Source organism: Lutra lutra, chromosome 2 (assembly GCF_902655055.1).
Source record: "Lutra lutra chromosome 2, mLutLut1.2, whole genome shotgun sequence".
NCBI lineage: Eukaryota > Metazoa > Chordata > Mammalia > Carnivora > Mustelidae > Lutra > Lutra lutra.
In genome coordinates, this window is record NC_062279.1 from 45,349,601 (window position 1) to 45,373,646 (window position 24,046).

Below are 24,046 nucleotides of genomic sequence, written 5' to 3' on the forward strand. Positions count from 1 at the left end.
CTTCTAACTCCTGGGGTGGTACAAGAATGCTGTCTAGGTGGCCCAGACATGTACAGCTGTTTGATGATATATATGTCCTCGCCAGTTGTAGATTTCAGCACCTTTAGGCCCAGAAGGGGAAGCAGGGGTCATTCCCGGACTGTTCACTTCTGAACCATCCGGACCCTGTGTGGTTTTCCCATCTGACCTACTAAGAAGAGTGACTTGAGTTCAGACCCGGCTCCCAGCTCTGCCTAGAATATCTGTCTGGGATATCCACTTGTAGAAGGAGGTTAGTGTTCCCCAACAGTCTTCTTCAGGATCCTGGGACAGGATGGCTCTCCTTCACAATTTTGCATTGCAGTGGACCTCTCAAAAGCCCTGTGGAGCAGGGGTTCGTACCCCCTACAGATGGGTGATACCGAGGGGTTCATACCCCCTACCGCTTGGCCAAGGTATGAGGTGGACTGGGTCTGTTTCACATCTTTTGGTCTGGTCTGGTCTGACACAGAGAGAAGAACAAGCCTGGGGCCAAAGATACAGTTTGGGCCTTTTTGGTCAAGAGGCCTGAGCTCTTCAACCAGGAGAAAAGGAGAAGTAGGTGGGTAGGTAGAGAGGAGGAAGGCAGACACTGGTCTCTGTTTGGAATTGTGGAAGCAGAACTCCAAGCGCCCCGAGAGAAGAGGAGATGGGGCCTGGCCTGAGAAACAGGCAGGGAGGTCAGCCTGAGGGATGCTCTGTGAGGACCAATGAGAATCTGAAGATGGATCCCTGACAGAACCCCTCCTCCAGCCCTGGAGAAGTCTGCCCTGTAGCAAGAAAAAGCAACCAGAATGCAGCACAGAGAAGTGTCATCTGGGTTGGACAACCTCCACCAAGCCAGCTGGGTGTGCTTCAGAGATGCCAAGCTGCTGTGTTGCTTCCTGGGGCCCAGGGGCCACTGGGGACTTTCTTTCCTCCTTGAGGAGGAGGACAAGAGAGCAAGCAGCCCCAAGGGGCTCCAGAGGGCACCCTGGGTAGATCCCCTCTACCTAGAGTCCCATAGGATCATTTACACAGAGACCTTAGCTTAGCACTTGGCATGTAGTGAGTTCTCAGTACCTTGGTTTCATTATTATGGAGAGACATGGAAGAGGACTTTCTGAGATCCTCAAGGAAGTTTCCCTCCCCTTGACCCTTGACTCTCCCACCTCCCACCGGACTCCAATTTAGGTGCTTTTCTATCAGGGACCACCATTTCATGACACCGGGCCCAGTATGTTGAAATCACCCGTTTATGGGTCTGCCTCTCCCCCAACAGAATGGAAGACCCTCCAGGGCAGGAATGGTGTCCTGGTGGTGTTCCTCTTTGTACAGCCAGCCACTCCCTGTGCCCCCACGGACAGGCACTATACCTGACTTTGTACAGGTTTGCTGAATTAATGGATGAATGAATGAAATGGGAAGAAGCTCTCATGATGATGTCAAGTTGCCAGGGAAAGACAGAGATGGGGGGAAGCAGGGGAAGGGGAGGCTTTTGGAAAGACATGACATGGGAGGCCAAAGAAAGGCGGAGGGAAGAAATTTCTCTTTTCCAGATGCAATTGCTTAGAGAAATCTATAGAGATAATGCCACAGCACCAACATTTGCAACAATCCTGGGGCACCAAGCTCACAGCGAGGGCTATAGTAGATCAAGTGATTTCAGGAATGTCCCATCGGGCACATTCAAGGCTCGGGGTCCGGGTGAGAATATCACTGTATTGGAGGAGCCTGGCCACCCACCAGCTCTTTGCCAAGGCAGGAAACATGGCCAATCCGGCCACAGATGAAGGAGGAAGCTGGCTTGCAAGGAACGATTTCTGTGACAGGAGGCCAAGGGAGATTCCCATTGTGAGACAGTAGGGCAGTAGGAAGAGTCATCCATCTTATGAGGGATTTGGCACCAAGGCAAGTGTCCACAGGAAGGGAAAGGGTTCTTGGGCCGTGGTTCTTGAAGGAGGCAGTTCTTTCTGTCCTTGGCCAAGCTGGGGTTTAGGAATCATCAGTGGCCTCTGAGAGGACATGAGAGCAAGGTTATGAAGACTGCAGCTGGGCAGGGGGGTGGTTAGGAAGCCAAGTGGGGAAGGGGGATCATTGGGGGCAAAGAAGAGAGGCAGACTGGGCAGAGGGAGAAGGACTAGCAGCCCAGCATGAGTCCAGCTCTCTCCCCTTCTTCCTGGCCCCCTTCTGAGCTTGTCCCTGGCCACTCTGGCTTCATGTGGCTCCTTGAATAGTTCCAGAAGGCCACCAGCAGGGCCTTACACTTGCTGTCCCTTCCTGCGCAGATGTCCACAGGACTGCCTCCAGCACTTCCTGCATCTGTACGAAGGCCCCTCTCCAGTGAGGCCACGGGACTGCTCCCTATGCTACCCCCCCACGTGATTGTAACGCCCACCCAGCACCTCTCATTCCAGTCACCCTGCTGTATTTTTCTGTAACACATATCACAATCCAACATACGTATTTGTTACCTGCTTCTTCCCTGGACAAGGGAAACTTTATGAATGGAAGGATGCTGTGTCCCTCAGCACATAGTACGGAGGAAATTAAGTAACCAGCACTTTCCATGAGGCCCTCCACTGAGAGTCTGTCTGAAGTCCTAGCTCTTCCTTTATTGGATGTGATCTTGGAAAAGTCACAGAACCTCTGGGAGCCTCTTTTTTTTTTTTAACCTAGAAAAGAGGGTGTTGGACAGTTAGGGTCCCTTATGGCACCTCAAATGCAGGGGAACCTCTCAAGGCGATGGGATGAGCTAAGGGCCCGGGCTATCCGCGATTCTCTCCTAGATCACCACTGCCAGGACAGCCCTGGATGGTGCTTCTGCTCCCAGACTAGGCTTGGGCCGGGGCAGTTCCCTCAACCCTGAGGCTGGAAGCTGAGAACTGGCCAGAAGGCAGAGGTCAAGGATGGATGACTAAGAACAAGCCTCAGATCCAGGGAGAGGGATGGACGGGGAGGAACTGGGGCTGCTGCGTTTTATTGAAATCCCCGATAAGGATCAGGAAGCAGGCAACAGCCCAATGACACATTAATTAACTTTGCAGATGATACCACATCGGGAAGGTGTCATATCCACCCAGCGAAGTGAGAGAGACAAGAGGACCTGGGATGGGGTCAGGAGCCAGCCAGGAAATGGCAACAATGAACAGCAGCTGCAGCCGGGAGCGGACGGGACGGACTGTGTCCTCTGGGTGGACTCGGGGTGGGGGAGCGGTGGAGAGGATCCATTTTCAGCATACAGATGTCCCATGGAGGGCTGGAGCTGGGGGCGGGCGGTGAGGACCGGAGGTTGCCGCCGCTCCATTTGAACTGGTGTGCGGATCTCTGGCAGACACAGAGCTTGCTTTCTTGCCTCTGTGTTTGGAGGGTGCGGGAAAGGGGACAGGGCAAGGGACGAAGAAAGGAAGTAACATGTACAGAGCATCCACTGTGAACCAGGTGCCATATCCTTTGTGTGGTTGGAACTCCATGATGGCGGGCTAAGACCAGAGGAGGAAACTCAGGTTGGGAGAGACTAAGAAATCTGTCAGCGGTCACAACGTAAGCAAGTGGCAGAGCTGAGATGCCAACGGAGATGGAGATGGTGACTCCAGAGCAGACTAAGGGCCCCAAGGGAAAAGCCAAGGAGCTGGCTTATCAAACCACCTCCCAGGTTTTAAGACAGAGTCTTGAGCAATGAACCAGTGCCCCAAAGGAGACTTTCCTTAGGACCCTGGGGTCACACAGGCACTAGAAATTTTCTGCCTTCCTGCTTAGAGAGCCTGACCTTCCTAAGCAGGGAGGAAAAGGGGACGAGGAAGAATGGAAGACCTTCAGGGGCACAGACCCCCTGGGAGGGGAGAGCAAAACGCTAAGGACTAGATAGTGCTAGAGCTCTTGCAGCCTGTGCTTGAGAAGAATCCAACGTGCCTGGAGGCCCCAGTCTGTTCTGGTCACTAAGGTCTCTTTCTCTCTCTGTGCTGGAGACAGGGACCTGATTCTTGGTGGGGGTGGCAGCCACCCCAAACAAGACAGGTGTAGAGACAAAGGTAACTTCCCCTCTGGAGGGTTGGGGTGTCCCCAGCCTCAGTGGCGTCTGACATCTCTTTTCCCCCTGGGAACCAAGAGGTGGAAGCATTCCTAAGACTATAACTAGGAACTCAGTGGGGAACTCAAACAGGGACTCAAGTCAGCTGTCGGCCAGTTCAGAACAGAGCAGTCTGTTTCTGTGTGGGCCATGATGCCACTGTGAAGGCCTGAGGTAAAGATGGCTGCCGGCCCTGGGCAGGCCTCACTGGGAGAGCCAACACGAAGGACTTGCATTTGTGTTCCAAGCAAAATGAGCAGGGCCCAGAGAACACAGCTGGGCAGTGAGAGGATGGGAGGGTTGTGGAATCACAGAGGCTCCCAGGAATGGGTGAAGGAGAGGCCGTAGGCGCTGGGTGGGCTTCCTGAGGTCCAGGAGAGCAACTTCTTTGTCCCCTGTCCTGGGACCTTGAGAGGAGAGGAAGATATCAGTAACCTGATGAAGCCCCACATCTTCGTCCTAAGAGAACGTGCAAGGGCCTTCCTGGAGACGAGGCCAAGAAGCAGGCGAGGCAACATTAAAGAAACCACACGGCGGCCAAACTCCCACTTAGCCTCAACATGAGAACCTTCCTAGTGAGCAGCCAGTACCATTTAGAAGCTTGGGTTCTGGGGCGCCTGGGTGGCTCAGTGGGTTAAGCCGCTGCCTTCGGCTCAGGTCATGATACCAGGTCCTGGGTTCAAGCCCCACATCAGGCTTTCTGCTCAGCAGGGAGCCTGCTTCCTCCTCTCTCTCTGCCTGCCTCTCTGCCTACTTGTGATTTCTCTCTGTCAAATAAATAAATAAAATCTTTAAAAAAAAAAAAAAAAGAAGCTTGGGTTCTCTCATTCTTGTTTGCAGCTTTTGGCCATGTTCTGTGTGCTTCAGCTCCTTTGTAAGATTCCTCAGAAACCTTTCTTCCAGCCATCTGCGTGTTTGCCAGAAGGGAAGAAATACTGTTCTCACGCCCAGGTCAGAGGGCTGAGGAGCACTGGGCTCCTGGTGGCCAGGAGAGGTGGAGGCAGGGACTGTCCCAATTTCAAATGCCAGACAAGGCAACCATTACAAGAATGGGGAATGAGGATCCTAGGCAAGTGAGTCAGGGTCTGGTCCCTTCCCTCCCCCGTCATGGACAAGTCAGCGACTTATGAACATGACCTCTGTTCCTTGAAAATAACCAATTGTTGAAAATATGAGAGATGGGATAGAAATGAACCTTCAAGCAAAAACAGGGGTGGGATGTTGGGAGAGGCTGACCAGGCCAGACATGTCCCCGGCCACTGTGGATGACTGACTGACAGGGGCCTGACGGCTTGCAGCCGGGGACTGAGGTGGCCAAGGGGCTCCAAGAGTCCCTTAGATCTTTTTTCTTCCTCTGGAAACCTCATTCCTATCCATATAAAGAGTGGGTTTTCTAAAAAGAACCATTTGGGATAGATTAAGGATTATGACCTCTTTTGAAAACCACATGGCACCTTTTAGAAAGCCATTTCCCCCCAGTTGTTAAGAATTTGCCAGTATGACTTCTGGTCTCTGGGACACGCAGAGGCCTTCTACTTTCCTCAGGCTTATTATTCCACGGCACCAGGAGGGCCAACCAACTGAGGCCAGGAAAATGTAGCCCACAACCCCTCATCTATGGCAGGCAAGTTCTGGATTAGTAAAAGGGGATCCGTAGCCACTGGCCATTAGCCGTTACCTTGCTATCGTCGGGAGCTACCTTGCTATTCCTTTTTATATAGTTGAGAAGAATATGTATACCCACACTTACATCACTACTACCCCCACCATTAGAAAATAAGCCACTCCTTGCCCCCGCTTCTCATGAAGTATCTCCTCCTTTGTACCCAGCCCTAGTTCATGGAGTCCAATTTTGCAAAGAGTCATCACCTCCGGTAAAGCCACCTCCGGTAAAGCCACTCTCAAAGAGAGAGAGAGAGGAAGATAGAGAGAAATTCTTTCATTCACCCTAAACACCTTTAGCTTGCTTTGGACATAGTTAAGCCCCTTCCATATTTCTATGCCTGATTTTCCTCCCGGCCAAGCTTCCATTGCTTCCTTCTCCTGATAGCTCTATCCAGCCCTTTCCTCTACCATCTCTCCACTTCCTCCCTAAGTGTGAAGGTTGAGTTTCCTCTCCCCATACTTACAAAACCCAGGCAGGTTGGGTTGCTGGTATGATGCTATCTGGGACAGCCTTATCTAGCTACAAAGTATGAATCAGAGATTACACCACACAGGGCTGGTGCCAGCCAGGCGGGCTGCCATATTGTCAAGTAACCCAGTGGTTGAACAGGGTTGGGTTGAGTAATATGCACCAATGGGAAGTGAGTTTATTAATCATGCAGCATAGTACACTGTTGACGAAAGTATAACTCTGAGGGCCTGATTTGATTGGAGAAGGTGCAGGTGGGGCCGGATGCTAACTATGAAGACACCCAGTGACGCTATCCTTCTCTGATAAATATGCCCTTGAAAAACACATGGAAATCTGGAAGCAAATATCTAGTTTAGCAAAGAGGTGGGTTATATGCTCAATCTTTAGGGCTTTTCAGCCATCTTGGATTCCCTTTGCTAAAAAAAAAAAAGGATACTTCCTTGTGGCTATAGTTGCAGTTTGGAATTTCGAAAGTTTCATGAGGTGAAAGAAGGGAATTCAAGATGGCAGCCCGTGACCTAGAATTGTGTGGGTGAGAAAATGTAAGATTCCATACAGCATTCTCTTTATTGATCTCACACTTCAAAAAACATTCTTTTCTAAGGCCACGGCCCACCACCTACACTCGGGTCTGCCCTCAACTTCTCGGTAACTGAAGCCAACCGAAATACCACCCACATTTTTCGGGGCGATGGGCCTGACAGGGGCAGCAAGAGCAGTTTCTGAGCAGGGATGTTGTACTCCATTCCTGTCACTGTATGGTTGCGTCAGGCGGCAAGACATGGTCCCCCAGTTGCTGTATCTACGTCTATGTCTATGCAGCGCGCAGACACCGAGCCCCTGCCCCCAAGCTTCAGTGAGGCAGATGACACACAAAATACATAACAGAAAAGCTCAACTGAGTGTTTTAGAGGGCAGGCAGGAAGAAAGGGAGAAAAAGGACTGATCTGTCCAAGGATCATTCTAGAACAAGCTGCAGGAGGATAAAGGATTGTAAATAAGGTGAAAGGAGCAGAGTGGAGCCGGGACGCACAAAGAAAGTGGGTGGGTATGTATCTCTTTAAGAGAACCGGGAGAAAGCTCTAGGGCTGGCCAATGAACTCAGTCAAGAAAGGGCAAGGTTCTGGGGGAAGAAAGCTCAAAGAGTGGGGGTGGCATCACCTCTATGGGAGATAGAAGTCATAAGATGGGAGGGGTTAATGCTATATAAAATATTCCTTGTATGTCCTCCAAATCTCAGAAGCATTGGATCCCGGGGAGTTCGTAAAAGCTGCTTTTTTTCAGCCAAAACCCTCTTTCCCAGGCAGCTACAAATAGTGAGGCCTGGAGAGTCCTGCCCAAGTGGGGCTGAAGTTGCATAATTTTTAAATCTGATTTTTCCCAATTATCTGACCACAATAGAGCTTCCAATCTTTCTGGTTATCTTGCCAACCTTGAAGAACCCTCTCTCAAGTCTCCACCTGTTTTTCAGGCTTCAAAAGCTGTAGCAAGAGCACTACTCAATGTGGCTCTAGGGATTCCACAGGGTCCTGCTCTGGTGCTCCCTGTTGGCACCAGAGCTATAGTTCAGCCACTAGAAGATCCCTGCGTCTCTACCCTCAATAGCCATTAGAAAGCAAGGAGAAGGGTTCTAGAAGCTTCCAGTCACCAGTTCCGACTCCCACGGGTTTATCTCATCTGCCTGCCTCATCTCTCTGGCAGTCTAAGACTCCCAGCAGCGTGGAGGAAGAATCCTTTTCTCTCAGAACCACTGTAAACACTCGACACTGGGTTTGAAACAGCAGAGCCCGCGCCAAATTCTGACCAGCTTCTCATGATGCCAAATTCCAGGTCTCACATTGAGTTTTCAGAGCAAGAGCAACAAAGCCTGTACAAGAACCTATCAAACCAGCCTCAGCCAAAAACAAAACAAGACAAAAAACAGGCCAAACCAAAACTTTATACTATGAAAACAAGAAATAAAATAAGGAGATTAATAGGCCGGCTGATTGTCAGCAAACACAATATCTTTACTGTATTAGCATTTGCTCACAGTGCAAATGGTACAACATTACACCATTTCAATATTTCGGTTTTTAAAAATGCTGTTTTCATTAACTATATTATATTGGCATAACAATGTGACAAAGGAGCAAATGAAATGTTGGTGAAGAATTTCACCTTTTCACAATATCAAGCATATTTTTTTAACCTTAGTATAAGGTACTATAAATCCAAGAAATAAAAACATCCACAAAATATATTACATCTGGTTTGTCTTTTTCTAAGTACTCAACTTTATACAAAAGTCTTTCAAAAAATATCATTCCCCATAGGTTTTCCTGTTTAAAACCTGATTTTTTTTCTCTCAGTTCACATAAGTTAGAGTGCATTTTATTTTGTTGTTGTTTTTTTAAAACATGCAGACATGTAAAAAAATCTGGAGAGCACAACCTTTTGGCAACAAAGTTATTTTTCTCTTAGTTTAAGCTTAAATGTCTGAGAACAGTTTTATTAAAACAAAGGAAAACTCAGATTATCATGCAGTGACATGCATAAACCAGAAGGAGCAAGGAAAAAATATTAAAGGATATTTGATTCCTCCTTCCAGCTTTGAAGTGACCAAAATTTTTGTTTTTAATAATCATCACATTATAAAAAGTATTCAGCAAAATACTGTCTCTGCAAAGAAAGATTTTACCCTTCAGCTGAAAAAATATGGGCCCTCCTGGCAAACTTCATCCTCTTCTCTCTCCTTCTACAAAAAAGTCCAAGTACCTGGAAATTCACAATCCCCCTGCTCTTTGATTTTTTTCCCTTTTCACTAGACTCTTTTTAGTATTATTTATCCACCACCAAAGGAAACAAAAAACAAACCCAAAGAACAAAAAAACAAACAAACAAAAACCCCCGATGCTTTTTTTCTTAAAAAAAAAAAAAAGTGGGAAACGCATAAAGTGACTTTAAAAACAGACATTCTGTAAACTCCAGACCTTTGTTCCTTCTCTCTGGGCAGCTTAGTGACCGCAGGAGAAATAACGCTAAGAGGGAACAGTACATTCAGTCAAGACTGCTGGAAGCTGTGTCAGAGAGCAACCTTCCCTACTACTCCATTTCAAAAGAGTCACCCCTGTGTGTGGGGGGAGGAAGTGCTAGGGAGGAAGGGTGCCTGAGAAGAGGTGAGGTAGGGCGGGGAGAAAGTGAGAGCTGGGTGCGGAAAAGATAATGCCTCATTTCAGCAACAGGGATGAATGCAAAAATACCCATATCTTTAAGGAAAATTTGGACAGAGATGTGTGTATGTGTGTATATGCACGTACACGTACATACATATATATGTGTATATACACACACACACACACATCTATGTAGATACAATCTTATCGGTTAAATTTTTCATAAAAAATAAATCATTTAAAGCTTATATACCTACAAATTCTCTTTACTCCAGTGCGCTGCACTGGATCGCCAAGTGCCTTGGAGATTTTATTTTGCTGAGAGTACATGTTGTGTGTTATATATATATGTATATGTATGTATGTATGTACGTGTGTATATACACACATGCACACACACACACACACACACACACACACACACACCATATACACAGCTTTGAATTCTACCTGTTGTGTGGGCAGTGACAAAGGACGAAAAAATGAGCCTGCTTTCCCATCACTGGGGAGAAGGAGAAATGGGTATGAGTGAGCGAAAACAGAAAGATGGTGAAATGAGGTGGCTGGTTGAGGCCTGCCTTTCTGGAAGAAGATTTTGAAAGAGATGGGAGAAGGCTTTAGAGAGAAGGGAGAGGAGGGGGGAAAAGGGCAGAGGAGCGAACTCAGCAACACAGCTTTTGGAAAGTGGGGCTTGAGGACATAGATCTGTTACAAGGCAGGTTTAGTGATGGCTGCTCCTTCTCCCCGCAGATCAAACTGCCCTGAGGCCTGAGAGGGAAGCGCTCGGAAAAGGAGGGGTGCTGAGGGGCCACCCCTATACGGCGGTAAAAGCCCCACGGCGGCATCTGAGGCATTTCTGTAAGAAACATGATTTCCGAGCAGATGGAAGACCGTCTCCTCCGGCCACGTGCAGGCCCCCAACCTGGGACATTCCCCCAGCGGCCTGGGGACCCGATGTAGGGAAGAGTTTGGGGTGGACACAGCCCAGTTCAGCTCAAGAGTCTCACACACACACATACACACACACGCACACACACACACGCGTGCGCGCGCGCGCACACCCACACTCCCACACACAACACTCACGCGAGCACGCACACTCGCGCGGCGCATCCCCGCACGCAGGCGCGCGTGCGTGCGGCGGGCAGCAAGCTCTGCGCTTTGGTGCGCTCCTTACCCCCTCCCCCTCTCGGGTCTTCGAGGGGGAACCGAGGGAGACGTGGGGGGAACCGTGAGGTGCTTGGGTCGGGCAAGGCTTGGGCGAGCCCCGCCTTCAGTCCCCCGCAGGTCCTTGGCGCGGCCCAGCGGCCCCTGGATCAAGACGATCCGCACTGAACAAAGCGGGCTAGACGCCACCTTTCCGCCCCCACGCCTTGGTTAAGGGGGGGGCAGCGAAGGGAGGGCGCCTCCTGCCCTGGCCCCCGACCGTTGGCCGGTGTGAAAGGGTGGAAACGGGGGACATCGAAGGGGAACAAGGGACCTTACGTCCATGGAGAGGCCAGGGCGCGGCCCCTGAGCCTCCGTGGCTAGCTTTCCCCGCTGCTTTCAGGCGAGCAGCTGGGAGACACTGCAGGGGAAAAGTGGGGATCTGGGGGCCCGAGCCTCAGGCGCAGGTGGTGACCACAGGGGCCAGGGACACTGGGGGCGCCGAGGACGCAGAGGGCGCACCCCCCTTCTCCGCCTTCTTCTCCTTTTGCTTGAGGTGGATCTTGGCGTGGCGCTTGCGCTCGTCGCTGCGCGCAAACTTGCGCCCGCAGAACTCGCAGGCAAAGGGCTTCTCGCCCGTATGCGTGCGGATGTGAGTGGTAAGGTGGTCGCTGCGACTGAAGCTCCGCATGCAGATCCGGCACTGGAAGGGCTTGTGGCCCGTGTGGATGCGCAGGTGCCGGGTCAGCTCGTCCGAGCGACTGAAACGGCGGTCGCAGCCCTCCGCCGGGCACGCGTGGGGCCGCTCGTGGAGCGGGGTCTTGCTGGGTCGGTTGGGATACTTGCGGGGCCGGATGGGCTTGAGCGTGAGCGGCGGCTGGGGCAGGCTGCCAAAGCCCGGGTGGATCTGCTTGTCTTTGAACGCCTTGATGGTCTCCAGGGGTGTAATGGGGGGCGGGTTGACCCGGATGGGGTCCATGCCCTGGAAGGGCTTGTGCTCCGGAATGGAGCCCATGTCGTTGGGGTGGTGGTATAGGTTGTAGTCAGGAATCATGGGGAAGAGATTGCTGTCCAAGGCCGGCTTGGCCGATTGGTAATCCTGGGGGGAATAGGCGAGCCCGGGGTTGCCTTGGGGGTCGTGGAAAGACACAGGCTCCGAGTAGAGATCACTGCAGTTAGAATAGGGGGGCAGCGCCGGGTACATGGCCTCCACGTCGCCCTGCGGCGGCTGCACCATGCTGGCCGTGGAGGTCTGAGTGCTGAGTGCCCCTGAGGCAGGGGGCACCCCCAAGATGCCGGCGCTCATGAGGCTAATGATGTTGTCCTGACACCAGTTGGAAGGGGAGTCGAAGGCGAACTTTCCCAAGTAGGTCACGGTCTTGTTGCCGGGGGCTGGCTGGAAGGAGCCCGAATAAGAGAGTTCCGGGTTGGGCTTCTCGTTGGTCAGACCGATGTCCATCACATTCTCTGCGGAGAGCGGGGAAGAGAGGGGAGGGGTGAGTGAAGCCGAGCCGGCTCCCGGGCCGGGGCGCCCAGGTCCTCGCCCAGGTGTGGAGGGTGCGGCCGGGTGGAGCGAAGAGCGCGCGGGGTAGGAGGAAAGCTGCGCCCGAGCGCAAAGCGGGCGGTGCCGCGCTCCCGGGCGCAACCTGGATACAGCAAAATACTACGGATCGGGGTGTGGAGTGGCGGCTGCACACACACACCACACACGCCGCGCACACACTCACGTATCACACGCGCACACACACACACGCGCGCACGCGAGAAGCATTGTTGTTGTTTCCGAGGTGGGGCGGGCAGGTAGCTGCAGCTACAGGTAGTTTGAGACCCGGAGCGCGCCGGGCTCTCGCTCTCTAGCGCACGGAACTCGGCCTCTTCCCCTAGCCCTGTCCGCGCCGGGACGCCGCGCCTTTCCTGCCCCGACGAAGCCCCCAGTGGGCACCACGCCCGGGTCGCCGACCCGGAGCGCTCCGACGCTTTGTCCTCGGCACGTAGAGGGGTTCTGCCCGCAAAGGGAGCTCTCCCGCCGCCTTCCAGTGCCCCAGCCTTCGCCAGGCCTGGAGGAGCTTTCGGCTCTTGCTGCAGGGGGGAAAGCCCAGCCTCAGCTAGCGAGGGTGGAGGGCGGGCGAAAACCGGCCCGCGTTTCCATCGCGGGAGTGGCCGCTCTTCCCAAGCCCCGTGGCTGGGGGATCGCCCCCCGTGATGGCCCCCGCGCGGGTGGACCCCCCTCCCTCTCCCCGCCGTCCCCACACCCCCACGGCTTTGCTGAACGCCCCGGAAAGGCAGCGTCGCAGTACCTCTCCCACCGCGGGGACTCCACGCCGCACATGGCTCCATCCCGGGTGGGAGGCTGAGGGAGTAAGGGGGGAGAGCGCGGGTGAAAGGGACGCTGGGCTCCTCCCGGGAAAGGGGGCGACAGCACCACGCCTTGCGCGCAGCCTGGCGATCGCGCCCCCTAAGTGGAGAACCCCAGAGCCGCTCGCACCTACCTCCCTCTGGTCGGCGGCTGCCCCCACCCGGGAGAACCGAAGCCTCTACCGTGGCGTCGCCAACCGAGCCTTCCCGATCGGGGAGGGCGGGAGGAGTGGGTGGGAAAAGCAACTCGCCCCCCGGAAAATTCCCAGCGCGCCCCCCACCTCTCCATCCATCCATCCATCCATCCACCCATCTATCCATCCATCCATCCATCCATCCATAGATCGCCAGCTCGTTCCCTCCTCTTCTTCCTCTCTTCCCCTCTCCTTCCTCGCTGCCTCGCCGCCTCCCCGCCGCCCTTACCTGTAGCCATCTGATTATAATGGGCTACCGAGTCGCTGCTGCCAGAGAAGAGGTTGAGCGCGCTGGGGATCTCCTCGGGGTACAGATTGTCAGGCAGTTGGTTTAGCAAACTGCTCATGGTCACCGGCAGCTTCTCGGCGAGTTTGCCGGTCATAGCACTCCCGAGCTGCCGCCGCCGCCACCGCCGCCACCGCCGCCGCTCGCTCCTAACGCAGCTTCCAGGCAAGCGGCATCCGAGAGGCGATCCGTGGTGCAGGGGAAAAGCATGCGAGAGGGAAAGTTCGGGGGGAGGGGGAGGGAAGAGGGGAAGGGGTGGGCCAGGGGAGGGGATCTTCTCTTTTTGGGGTGGGTGGGAGATAGGGCAAAAGGGGGTAATCCTCTTGGGTGCCTCAGCTGGTGCCGTAAGAGGCTGGGGGGGGGCGTGTGCGGGGGGGTGGGGGGGCGGCCTGGGCTGGGGGAATCTCGGCCCGAGGGGGTTGGATGCGGCCTCAGTATTGATCTCACAAACAGATGCGCGCCGGCGGCCCCCCCGCCCCCCGAGCCGCCACCGCCACCGCCGCCACTGCCGCCGCCGCCGCCTCTGCCGCTGCTGCTGCCGCTGCTATCACCACCACCAGCCCCGCCGCTTCCTAGCAAGCTCACTGCTGCCCAAAAGCTCCCAGCCAGGGAACTCCACCAGCCTATTTATCTGAGCCCCGGGAAAGCTCCGTGACGTAGCTGCCCATATATGGACAGACAAAGCCCAGCCGAAGGGGCGCGACGTCACAATGGAAGCTCCTCACAATGGAACATTAGAAAGCAGGAAGCGGGCCGCAGCCAACATGCGGCGCCCGCAACGCTCGCGCACCTTAAGAAAATGAGAGAAAGAGAAAAATAAAATAGAAGAATGAAGGAAAATTCGAGACGAGAGAGGAAAAGGGAAGCATCGATCGCAAAGAGTAAAGCGCTCGGCGCGGAGTTGAAAAAGCAATAACTGCCTGTGTGTTTATAGGAGGTCTGCACTCTGGGAGCGCGCTTGTACCGCGGGGGAGGGGGCTGAGTTGTTTGCAAGTGGCCTCCAACACCCGGAGCAGGGAGAAAGGGAATTGGAACCACCCGGTGAGGTCCCTTTGCAGCCTGGAAACTTCTGGGGAGCCCGGAACGTGTGCGCTCCGACCCCGCTCCCGCCGCTCCTCTCGCATCTAGGACCCTGCCTGAGACTGACGGACAGGGAGCGCGTCCCTTCGAGGAGGATTCCAGCGGGCCAGGGGTCGCAGATCCAGTATCCCCACCACTTTCTGGTGGCTCTCGCTCGGATACTCCGCCCACACCCCTGCCGCTCCCTGGGGCCCTGACCCTGCGCTGACTCCCTGCCGAGCGCAGCGGCTGGAGACCTTGGTGGCTAAAGCGTGGCTGCGTCGGAGGCTAGAGCCCCGCGCTTTTGGGGTCGGGGGTGTGCGGTTTGGGTGGCAAAGAAGTAGGAATGAAGTTGAGGGGATAGGAAACATGTGCACCAAATCCCTGATGATTCCTTAACGGTTCCAAAGCACCCCTTTGGCCACGGGATGGCAGGAGGGCCCGGCAGGCCCAGGCGCTGTCGCTGTTGCTGCCTGCGAAGGGCCCGCCACTGAGTTGCAGCAGGAGCAAGCCGAACCCACAGTCTCTGAGCCACCTCCTCTAGTCTCTGCCCTCCCCCTCGCCTTCCACAGGGCTGTCCCCATCGCTGCCTGCCGGCGCCCTGCAGTCAAGGGCCTCCTGTTTGCCGACCGGAACGCTGTCACCTCCCGGAGCGGCAGCAGATCCCGGGGGCGGCTGCTACGTTCCCCGAGGCCTGCTCCGGGAGCGCGCGCGGCCGGGCCGCGGGAGAGCGGGAGGAGAGAAAGAGAGCGTGGGGGAGCGACCCCGAATCACACCGGCACCGGCTTGGCGTGGGAGGATTCCCTCCTCTGTGGCCTTGTGGGCGCGGTGAATCCCGCGTCCCCTCCTTCCTCCCCTCCAACCGCGCGCTGGGGAGTCGGGGTTGGGGGAACGTGCATTTCTCAGGGGGAGTGGGAGTGTTGACAAGGAGGAAGAGAGGATCCCCGGGCCTCACTCCGTGGGAGGGCCACGCGGGCCGGGGACGTGTGGGAGGAACTCCCGAGCTGCTTATCGTGGTGGGGGTGGATGACAACCTCGCTCCACTCCCCTCGGCTCGGCGGAGAACCGGGGGAGGGAGGGCCCGGCCTCCCCCGGATCTTCTCTGGTTCTTGGGAAAGGAGGGATTCCCACCGCCCGCGAGCCCCCTCACCCCACCCCACCCCGGCCGCCGCTCGCGCCAGGCTCCCCACACCTATACAGGGGAGGCGCTGCGCCCCCGGGCTCTCCTCCGCCTGCGCGGCGCGGGGAGGGAGCGCTCTGCTGCGGTCCCCGGCTCCGGCCGGAATCAGGGCATACAGCGCCTCCCGCCCCCGGCTCCCTCCCTAGGGGGGCGAACGGCCGGCCCGGGGGCGTGGGCGGCAGTGTGAGCCCGGCGGGGCGGGGGAGGGGCCCTGGCGGCTGCAGGGAGGGTCGCGGGGCGGCGGGCCAAGCCGGGAAGAGCCATACAAGGAGCGGATCCGGTGACGCGCCGGCCGCGCCCCTTCTCCTCGATTTGGCTGCTGATTCCGGTCCCCGGATTTGCATATTTTGGCATCCAGTGGAAAAGGAAAGAAGAACGGAACCCGCAGCCTTTAAAGGAACCGCACAGACTCTAGCGTCACCTAGAGAGGCGGTCTGGGGGGCGTGAAAAATGAGCCCGCGGCTCCGGCCTCTGGCCGCAGAGCCCGGCGGCAAGGGAGAAGCGGGGAGTGGCGGTGACTGGCGAGTGTCGCCTGCACCTGGCTCCTCGGCGGCGCTTCCTGCTGCGCGGGCACCGCGAGGTGGCAGGGGTCTCCGCGGGTTCCTGACAGGGGCCAGCAGACACCGCCGGGGCCGCGGCCTTGGGCGAGCGGCAGGCCACGGTATTGACTGCACTCCCCTTGTTTCCCCGCGCGAGGCACAGCTCAACCTGCGGGGGTGGTGGGAAGGCGGCGGGAGACCTGCGGGCGGTCCACCTCCACCCCTGAGGATGCTGCCGCGATGCACCCCCTCCCTATTCGGCCAGACCTCTCCCCGGGAGAGGAGAGTCGAGGAGCTGGAAACCCGTTGTGGCCAATAGCGGCCCACGTTAGGGAAAACAGAGGCAGGGGGAGAATTCGGGATCCTTAAGAGCTTCCAGGACCCCAGAGACTGTGGAGGAGTGAGCCACTGGAGAGATGGCCCCAAAACATTTTCAGGCTAGCTGCACCTGTTGCACTCAAGAAAGGAGAGGAGGGAGGAGCAGAGCTTGTCCCCCTGCTTCACCTTCTGCTTACCTGTTGGTGAGCTCGGGTAGGAGTCTTTGGGGGCAGATCCCCTCCCCCCACTCCTTCCTACTAGTTCTTGACAAAGAATGGGAACCATCAGTTCAATTAAATAAGTATTCATTAAAACTTCGGTGTGACCTGGGGCAAATTTCAGAATTTCTTTCTTAGCCTCAGTTTCCTTGTTTGTAAATTGGGGTAATAATAGTACCTATGGCTTAGGAAACTTTAAATGACATAATCCTCATACTTAAGCTAGACCCCAGCAAGCACTCCATAAATGGCAATTACTATCGGTATATTATATTCTCCCCTGTCTACCATGCATCTTATTGTGAGCATAAGTGACCAAGGGATTAAAAAGGGCCAGGTATCCCACATCCATGTGATCACACACAAGAAGCACGCAAGTTTATTATTTAGGGGAAAAAGAAAGTCTGGTTTGCATGCCAGGTACCTGCTGGGCACTGAGAGATGGTTAAAGAAAGGTCTTCACTCTGTGGGAGCACCAGCCCTGGGTAGCTGGGGGTGACATGAGGCAGGGACAGCCCTGGGTTTGAAGTGGGTATGGGATGTTTGGAATGGTTGCTTATAGACCAATAACCTCCTGTCTGGTTGCCAAGCCTTGAATTCAGCATAGAAAAAAAGCTGTCCTTCTTCCCTCCCCCCTTCTTTCCCCTCTCCCTCCTGAACAGGGGCTGAGGATGATTGTCTCCATTTTATTGGCGGGCTCAGGTGAGAATGCCAAGGGCCTAATTACCTGAACTCCAAGCCCCGGACTTGTTGGGGAGCGAGTAGGCACTGGTTCAGGGCGTCCTCAGCCTGGAGATGGTGAAAGGCAGGCCCAGCCCCTCTGCGCTGGGGCCAAGGCGGCCCAGCCCCTGGCTGCTCTCTACCACGAACCCGGCTCTCCTTGCCAGCTGCATTCTGGGGACTGCTGCTGTTTATGGGGGCCACTGGGATGCTTGTCTTGGTGGAAGGATAAAGGGAGGAGTCAATGTGGCCCTAGGAATTCATTCCCGAAAAAGGCCAGGTTGTTGCTCTGTTTTGGTCCTTAGTTCTGCAGTCACCTCTGAACTTGAGCTCCCCTTTTTGCTACAGATACCCAGTCCTCAGCAGTCTTACAAGAACAGACCCTCCCCCACCACCAATTAATCCAATCTGGGATGTTAGCAATTATTGCATTGCTCTTCCCAGAGGCCATTTGCATTTTAAAAGAAAATGCTTAAGAAGGGTAAGAAAAAACCCAAAGGAATGAAGCCCTTTGCTTTGCATGATCCCTGGAGATGGTAGCCTCTCAATGCTGGAGGACTGAGGTTTGACTGTCGGTAGCAGGCCCAGTGACAAGCAGCTGATGTCTGGCCTACTACAGAGTGCCTGGGGTTCCTCACATCATTCCAGACACCTGTGTACAGGGCCCACTCTGGCGGGATTGCTCTGGACTGACCCCATTGCTTTCCATTTTGGGGTGCTCCCCAGGATGTGCACAGGAGACAGACAGGTCACTGGTGGACTCTGCCTGGTCAGCTGGGTATTCTCAAGGTCATTCCTATTTGTTTGATCATGACAGCCAGCTGAGGCTAGGTGAGTTTTGCCTAGAAGCTTTTGGAGGGCAAATACTGTACACAGCCATGAAGACTTTTGAGGGTATGCTCCTTTTGAAGCCACAGAAGTTGGGGCCATGGGAGCCCTGTGGACATAATTCATTGTCTTCATTCTTTACAGCAATCCAGTGAAAACACTTTTAGGGCTGCCCCCTTAATATTTGGCCTTAAAAAATAAAAATAGAGGGGCGCCTGGGTGGCCTAGTGGGTTAAGCCGCTGCCTTCGGCTCAGGTCATGATCTCAGGGTCCTGGGATCGAGTCCCGCATCGGGCTCTCTGCTCAGCAGGGAGCCTGCTTCCCTCTCTCTCTCTCTCTGCCTGCCTCTCTGTCTACTTGTGATCTCTGTCTGTCAAATAAATAAATAAAATCTTTAAAAAAAAATAAAAATAAAAATAGAGTCCAAGTTGTTCATTGGAAGATATTGGACCAAGAAGTGGCTGAGCTGAGATTTGAACTCAGGGCCTTGTGACTCCAAGCTACCTACCACTCTTCATCCCAGCGTTTGTCCCCATCATGCCTGTCAGAGAAAGAAATGAGATGGCAGAGGTGGGTAAAAGGATGGGTAGGTATACAACTTGTGGAGAAGGTGATGGGTAGAAGAAAGGTTCATTGGAAAGTTGCCTCCCTGCACCAACTTGGACCCAGCATGGGGTGGGGGAGGACCCCCTGCCCAGGGGAGAGTCTGGCGCTAAACACTCAGGGAGTTTGGGGGTGGGTGAGCAGCCTTTCCGAGGGGCTCTCAGGAGGTGGAATGGCCACTGTGCCCCTCTCTGCCCACATCCTGTGACCCGAGGTTGTCTCAGGCCACAGGGGCCTCTCCACGTCAGTCCAGCACTTCCATTTTGAACACCTGCCTGTGCCCCATTTCGAAGTAACTCCTTATAATTATGTTGAATCAGGATGGTTTTTGATCACACTTCCAGGAATTTGGGGGTAAGTCTGGTGACCAAAAGGGAGAAAGTCTTGTTTCAAAGTAAATTTGCTGGGAAGGAGCCCCTGGTTGGTCCTGGAACCCCCTTCTTAGACGTCAGTCCAAGGCAGCGAGTAGCAGCCACAGGGGTAGAGTGGACTAGTGTCTAGGGCAGGGCTGGGGATGGGGGTAGGGAAGGCAGGTCTCGTGCAGAAGGCGAGACTTACAAAGAGTTTGCTGGATGGTTAAAGTGGAAGGTGGAAACAGGAGTTCTGGATTCTGCCGTGAATTACCTATGTGACTTTGAGCCAGGGTCTCTTGTTCCTGGGCTTCTTGTAGGAAGTGAACCATACAACCCACCCCTAAAGTCTTCCCAGTCCTGTTAATACACTGTTTTAGGATTCCACTGTACAAAAGGTTGGGAGGAGACACGTTAGTGTTCCTAATCGAGTTTGGAGTTCTGTAAGGCTTGGTTCGGGATCCCTGTGGAGGATGAAGCATGGGTCAGGGCGTGAGGCCTTAGGATGGGAACTTCGCTGTGGTGGCTTAGGGCTTCATGGAAGGTAAGTGGAGTCATGTGCTCAGAAGGCCTGTCATTGCCCCTGGGGGCCGCAGTGGGACAGCCCCCTTCTCAACTGGGAGGGATGGTATCTCTGTAGAAAGGACTCTTGGGGGATGGGGCTTTTTGAAAAGAGGAACTTTGTCATCTGAAATGAACCAGAAAATGTGTGAGTGTATGGGGACAGTGGGGGAGGCAGTCAGGGGGAGCAAAGAGAGAGAGAGAAACGGAGGAAGAGCAATGAAGAACAGGTTCTCTCCCACTTTCTTGCTGGGCTGCAGGCTTTACCCAGGGGGCAGGTGCTGGATTCCAGAGGCTGGGATGTTCCTCTCCTCCCAGCCCTGTAAGATATGCCTCGGGAAACCAGAGAGCTGGGGTTGAGATCCTCTCCCCTTACCAGGTCCTTGGCTCAGGTCCCTCGCCAGCCTTAAACAAGGGGGCCCTTTGCCTCCTCCATCAAGGTGAGGAGTTGGAGACAGACTTGCGTTCTTTTTGGCATTTCTGGGCAGTCAAAACTCTGGGGTCTGGGAAAAAGCAGTGAATGACTCTTCTGGGCCCAGAGTTTGAGCTCCTCAGTTGTGTTATCACCCTCCTTCACCAAGATGGCTTAGGCAGGGCTTCCTGACCTCTGTCAGGCCGTAGCTATCCTAGGAAATGAAACTCTTTTTACAACACTGGGGCAAAGGACTGATGCTGCCCCAGGACCTTTCCTGTCACCTTGAGGGCTAGGGGAACAATACTGGCCAAGTGGAGCCCACTGGAAGTCTGCCCATCAGCTTGACTGATGGCGTGAGTTTCCCTGACAGGGCTTGGGCCGATGGGCAAAGGATAAGGGACGTGATTTCTCTCTCTCTCTCTCTGCCACTATAGCATTATTTGGGCTGTTCAGAATTATTTGCACCAAGATCACTCAGAAAGTTACCTGAAGACAAGAGATGGTATCTAAGTTCCCAGAGGGCAGGGACCGAATCTTACTCCTCTGTCTCCCTAGCACTGGTCCCAGGCCTGCCCCGGTGGGGGCACCATACAAGCTCCTCGACCCAATTCAGGGGCCCACCTTGGTGATTCTGAAACCTGGTCTATTTGAGGAACAGCCTGATCCACTCAAACCTTCCCACCTGAACCCCCTCCCACCCCCGCCCAGGACAGAGTACCTCTTGTCCAGCAAAATTCCATTTTGTCAGGGGAGCTCCTAGGTCTGGGACTTAGCTCTCTTGCTTCAATGAGGCAAACATCTAGGAAGCCCTTCCTGTGTACTGTTTTTGGAGGGAAGCAAACTTGAGCCTGGGCTCCTGCTGTTTTTCAGGGAGCATAGCGGCTTCTAGGGAATGAGGAAGGAGGCTGTTAGGAGCCATCATGCACAAGACATGCTAAGTGTCTCAAAGGAGCACAGACAGGGGGTTCAGAGGCAGAAGGACCTCTGTGGCCTGGCAGGAGAGATTTGTCCAGGAAGAGGGGAAGGCCTGATGTGGGGTGGGGGTGCGGGGGTGCTGAGACCTATAGTGAGGAGGGGAGTGGACAGGAGGGGAGAGAACAGGAGGGGAGAAAAGGGGAGGGGGATTCTGTTCCAAGAGCTATGATCCCCTCCCCCCAGTTTCATTCAACTTTATATTTTTCATCTCTGGAACTAGAACCCATTAGCATTATCCTTCCAGAACTTCTCAAAGTGCCTAGCCTAGGTCTGATTATGGTTTCTTGTGTAGGTGAGTGAGGAATCCCGGAGGGAGAGAAGGGACACAGTACTGAGCCGGGATCTGCTAGATCCCATGAGACATTTGGCATCTACTAGAATGTAAGCTCCAGAAAGTTCTGTTACCCTCACTGCCATATGGCCAGCGAGAAACGGGCTTATGGGGGTGCTCCATACATATTTGTTGAAGAATGAATGTGCCAGACACTCTTTCAGGCCCCATTCGTGATGGTATTAGCAGCAATAGGAAAGGGGGCTAACCCCAGGTGTGAAACCAGGAGGAAGAAGGAGCCTGGGGAGTCCAAGGCAACATGGGTCCCAGGCTGGGGGCAGGGTAGGATTAATCATACATAAACTCAAGTGGTAATAGCCCCGTTAATTGAGTGGTAATGATCCTTGGCATTTTTCATCTTCAAAGTGAGGAACAAACTGTAATTAATACTCCAGCCACCCGGGGGCAGGGTGGGGGGTGGTGTGGAGAATCTGGAGCTGCTGCGACTCAGTCCGGGAAACTGAGGCACTGGCAGTGAAACTGGATAGGAGAGTGGATACAAAGCCCAGGAGAGGAGCCCAGAATCTTCCAGGGTGCCTTGAGCACATTGTGGGGTGTCCCCCTCCCAATCCCAGGCAGCTCAGGAGCTGAGATCATGAAGGAAGAGGGGGCACTGGGCATCCACAAGGGGCAGAGAAAGAAGTCTCAGCCTCCGGCCTGGCCAAGGCCCATCCGGTGTGCTGGTGGCCTGGCCCACGAGAGCCAGCCCAGGCCCAGGTTGAGCCCAGAGGTGGCCCTGGAGTGGCGGGCGGAGCAGGGGAAGGGGACCCAGGAGTCCTTGGCGCCCAATGGCAGGCCTGCTTGTGGCATACTCAGCGTGAGTCACCAGCGGCTCCGAAATGCCTCCCGGTTTCCTCATCGCAGTCTGGCTGCCCTGAGCCCGAGGGAGTTTTTCATTAAGGTGATTACCCTGCTGTCATTAAAGGGCGGTAAATATCACCCAGGGACGGAGGGCGTGCGGCTGCCTGTGAACTGCTGCCTGGGTTCACAGGCGATCCCCCCACACCACTGCCGCAAGTAGAGACACTGGGCCTCATGGCCACCAGTTCGAATCCTAGGTATCCAGTACCCAGGGCCCAGGAACCAGCCCCTGGCCTCTGCGTTCCCAAAGGCGCCAATGCCATCCTGTTTCTTCGTACCTCTCACACCATGTTGCATTTTCTTTGAGGAAGGTTGGGTCTGTCCATCCCCCAGTTCAGCCCCCACTCACTCAGGAAAGCCTCCTTTCCTGGGATACACCCCTTCCAGGTGATGATCAGGCACTAACTCCAGATTGCCACCATCCCCACTACCTTTTTACATTTATTTATGTAATCCTTTGACAAATGTCTCCTCCCACCTCCCAAAGGTTCCAGAAGGGCAGGAACTAATTTTGTATCGTTTACTCTTGGTGTTGTCCCTCCTAGCCCCCCACCCCCGGCCCACTCTCTCACCACCTATCCCCAGAGTCTGTTGTCTAGCAGGCCTCCTTCCTTTGAATGAATGAGTCCCTGCAAGGCAACAGAACTGCTTGATGGCTCCCGCCCCTCTGCCCAGTTGTTGTTGACATGGGACAGTGGCGTCTTGTGCGCCTACAGTGTGTCAGGCATGGGGAATGCGGCAGGGACGTGAACTTGGAAGCCCTTGCTGAGGGGAGACTCAAGGCCAAGTGAGTGTTCAGGGTGGGGGCGGGCAAGATGTAAATCTATAGGAGGTGGGGATTTGGGGGAAAAAGAAGGAGAAGGGGTGATTGATGGGGCGTGCATGTAGGGATCTGGTTTTAGGTAGTCATTCTTCCCCTTCTTTGCATTTTGGGGCTTGCTTTAGTGCAGCTGACATCAAAATCGAGAATCGGAATATGTCGGTCTGTGCTATACGGTCCAACTAATTTATTATGTGCTCCCTGAAAAATTCTGTGGAGAGTTCGAACTTGGTTTCAAACAAATTACAGCAGGACACCCTGGCTGGCTCAGTGGGAGGAGCACGCAACTCTTGATCTCAGAGTTGTGAGTTTGAGCCCCGTGTTGGGTATAGAGATTATTTAAATAAATTTTTAAAAATTACATCAAAGTCCACTAAGGAAGGCCAGGTCTCTGGACGACTTGGCCCCTTGTCCCTGGTATCAGCCACTCTTCCCTGGGTCAGCTTTGCCGCCTGCCACCAGGTGGCCTGAGATAAAATTCTGACAGCTCTGGAGGACGCAGCTGGTTCAGAAGCCTTGAGGGAAAGGATGGCAGCGGGCCAAGGGTGACTGTGGCTGTGGGTACCCCAGCCCCGAATCTCAGAGCTGCACTCCCCTCTTGCAGAAACCATCTCTCAGATTGGCGAGAGAGCTTCTTCTAGACCCCAAACGAAAGAAAAAGTTGCTGCAATGGAAACTCGAAAGAACCCTCCCTCCTTGCCCCACTTCCCTCCCGCGGTCACACTTCCGGCAGCCACCACAGGGTATTTTAGGTTCGAAAACAAAGCGTCAGATCTATTTGAGCAACTTTTTTTTCCATTGGAGTAGAAGCCCAGGGGCCTGTGGCCACCCTGGGCTCGGCCACTTCCCCAGGGAACTGACGCGTTTCCCCTTCTCTGCTGAGGACCAATTTAGCAATTCAGACTGGCCACTTTTAGCTTCTCCTTTCC

General features: G+C 54.4%; 1 protein-coding gene across 2 annotated transcripts; it reads right to left on the minus strand.

The window, feature by feature from the left end:
- Positions 1-8,122: 8,122 nt before the first annotated feature.
- EGR3 (early growth response 3) lies at positions 8,123-13,964 on the minus strand. Of its 2 annotated transcripts, none has more exons than XM_047717352.1 (2): positions 13,283-13,964; positions 8,123-11,971 (listed from the first exon to the last, which is right to left on the minus strand). In XM_047717352.1, the coding sequence occupies exons 1-2, from the start codon at positions 13,434-13,436 to the stop codon at positions 10,962-10,964; spliced, it is 1,164 nt and encodes a 387-aa protein (XP_047573308.1). In that variant the 5' UTR covers positions 13,437-13,964; the 3' UTR covers positions 8,123-10,961. The 2 variants fall into 2 exon arrangements, with proteins under 2 accessions (XP_047573308.1, XP_047573307.1); XM_047717351.1 differs by lacking the exon at positions 13,283-13,964 and adding an exon at positions 12,802-13,260.
- Positions 13,965-24,046: the final 10,082 nt, after the last annotated feature.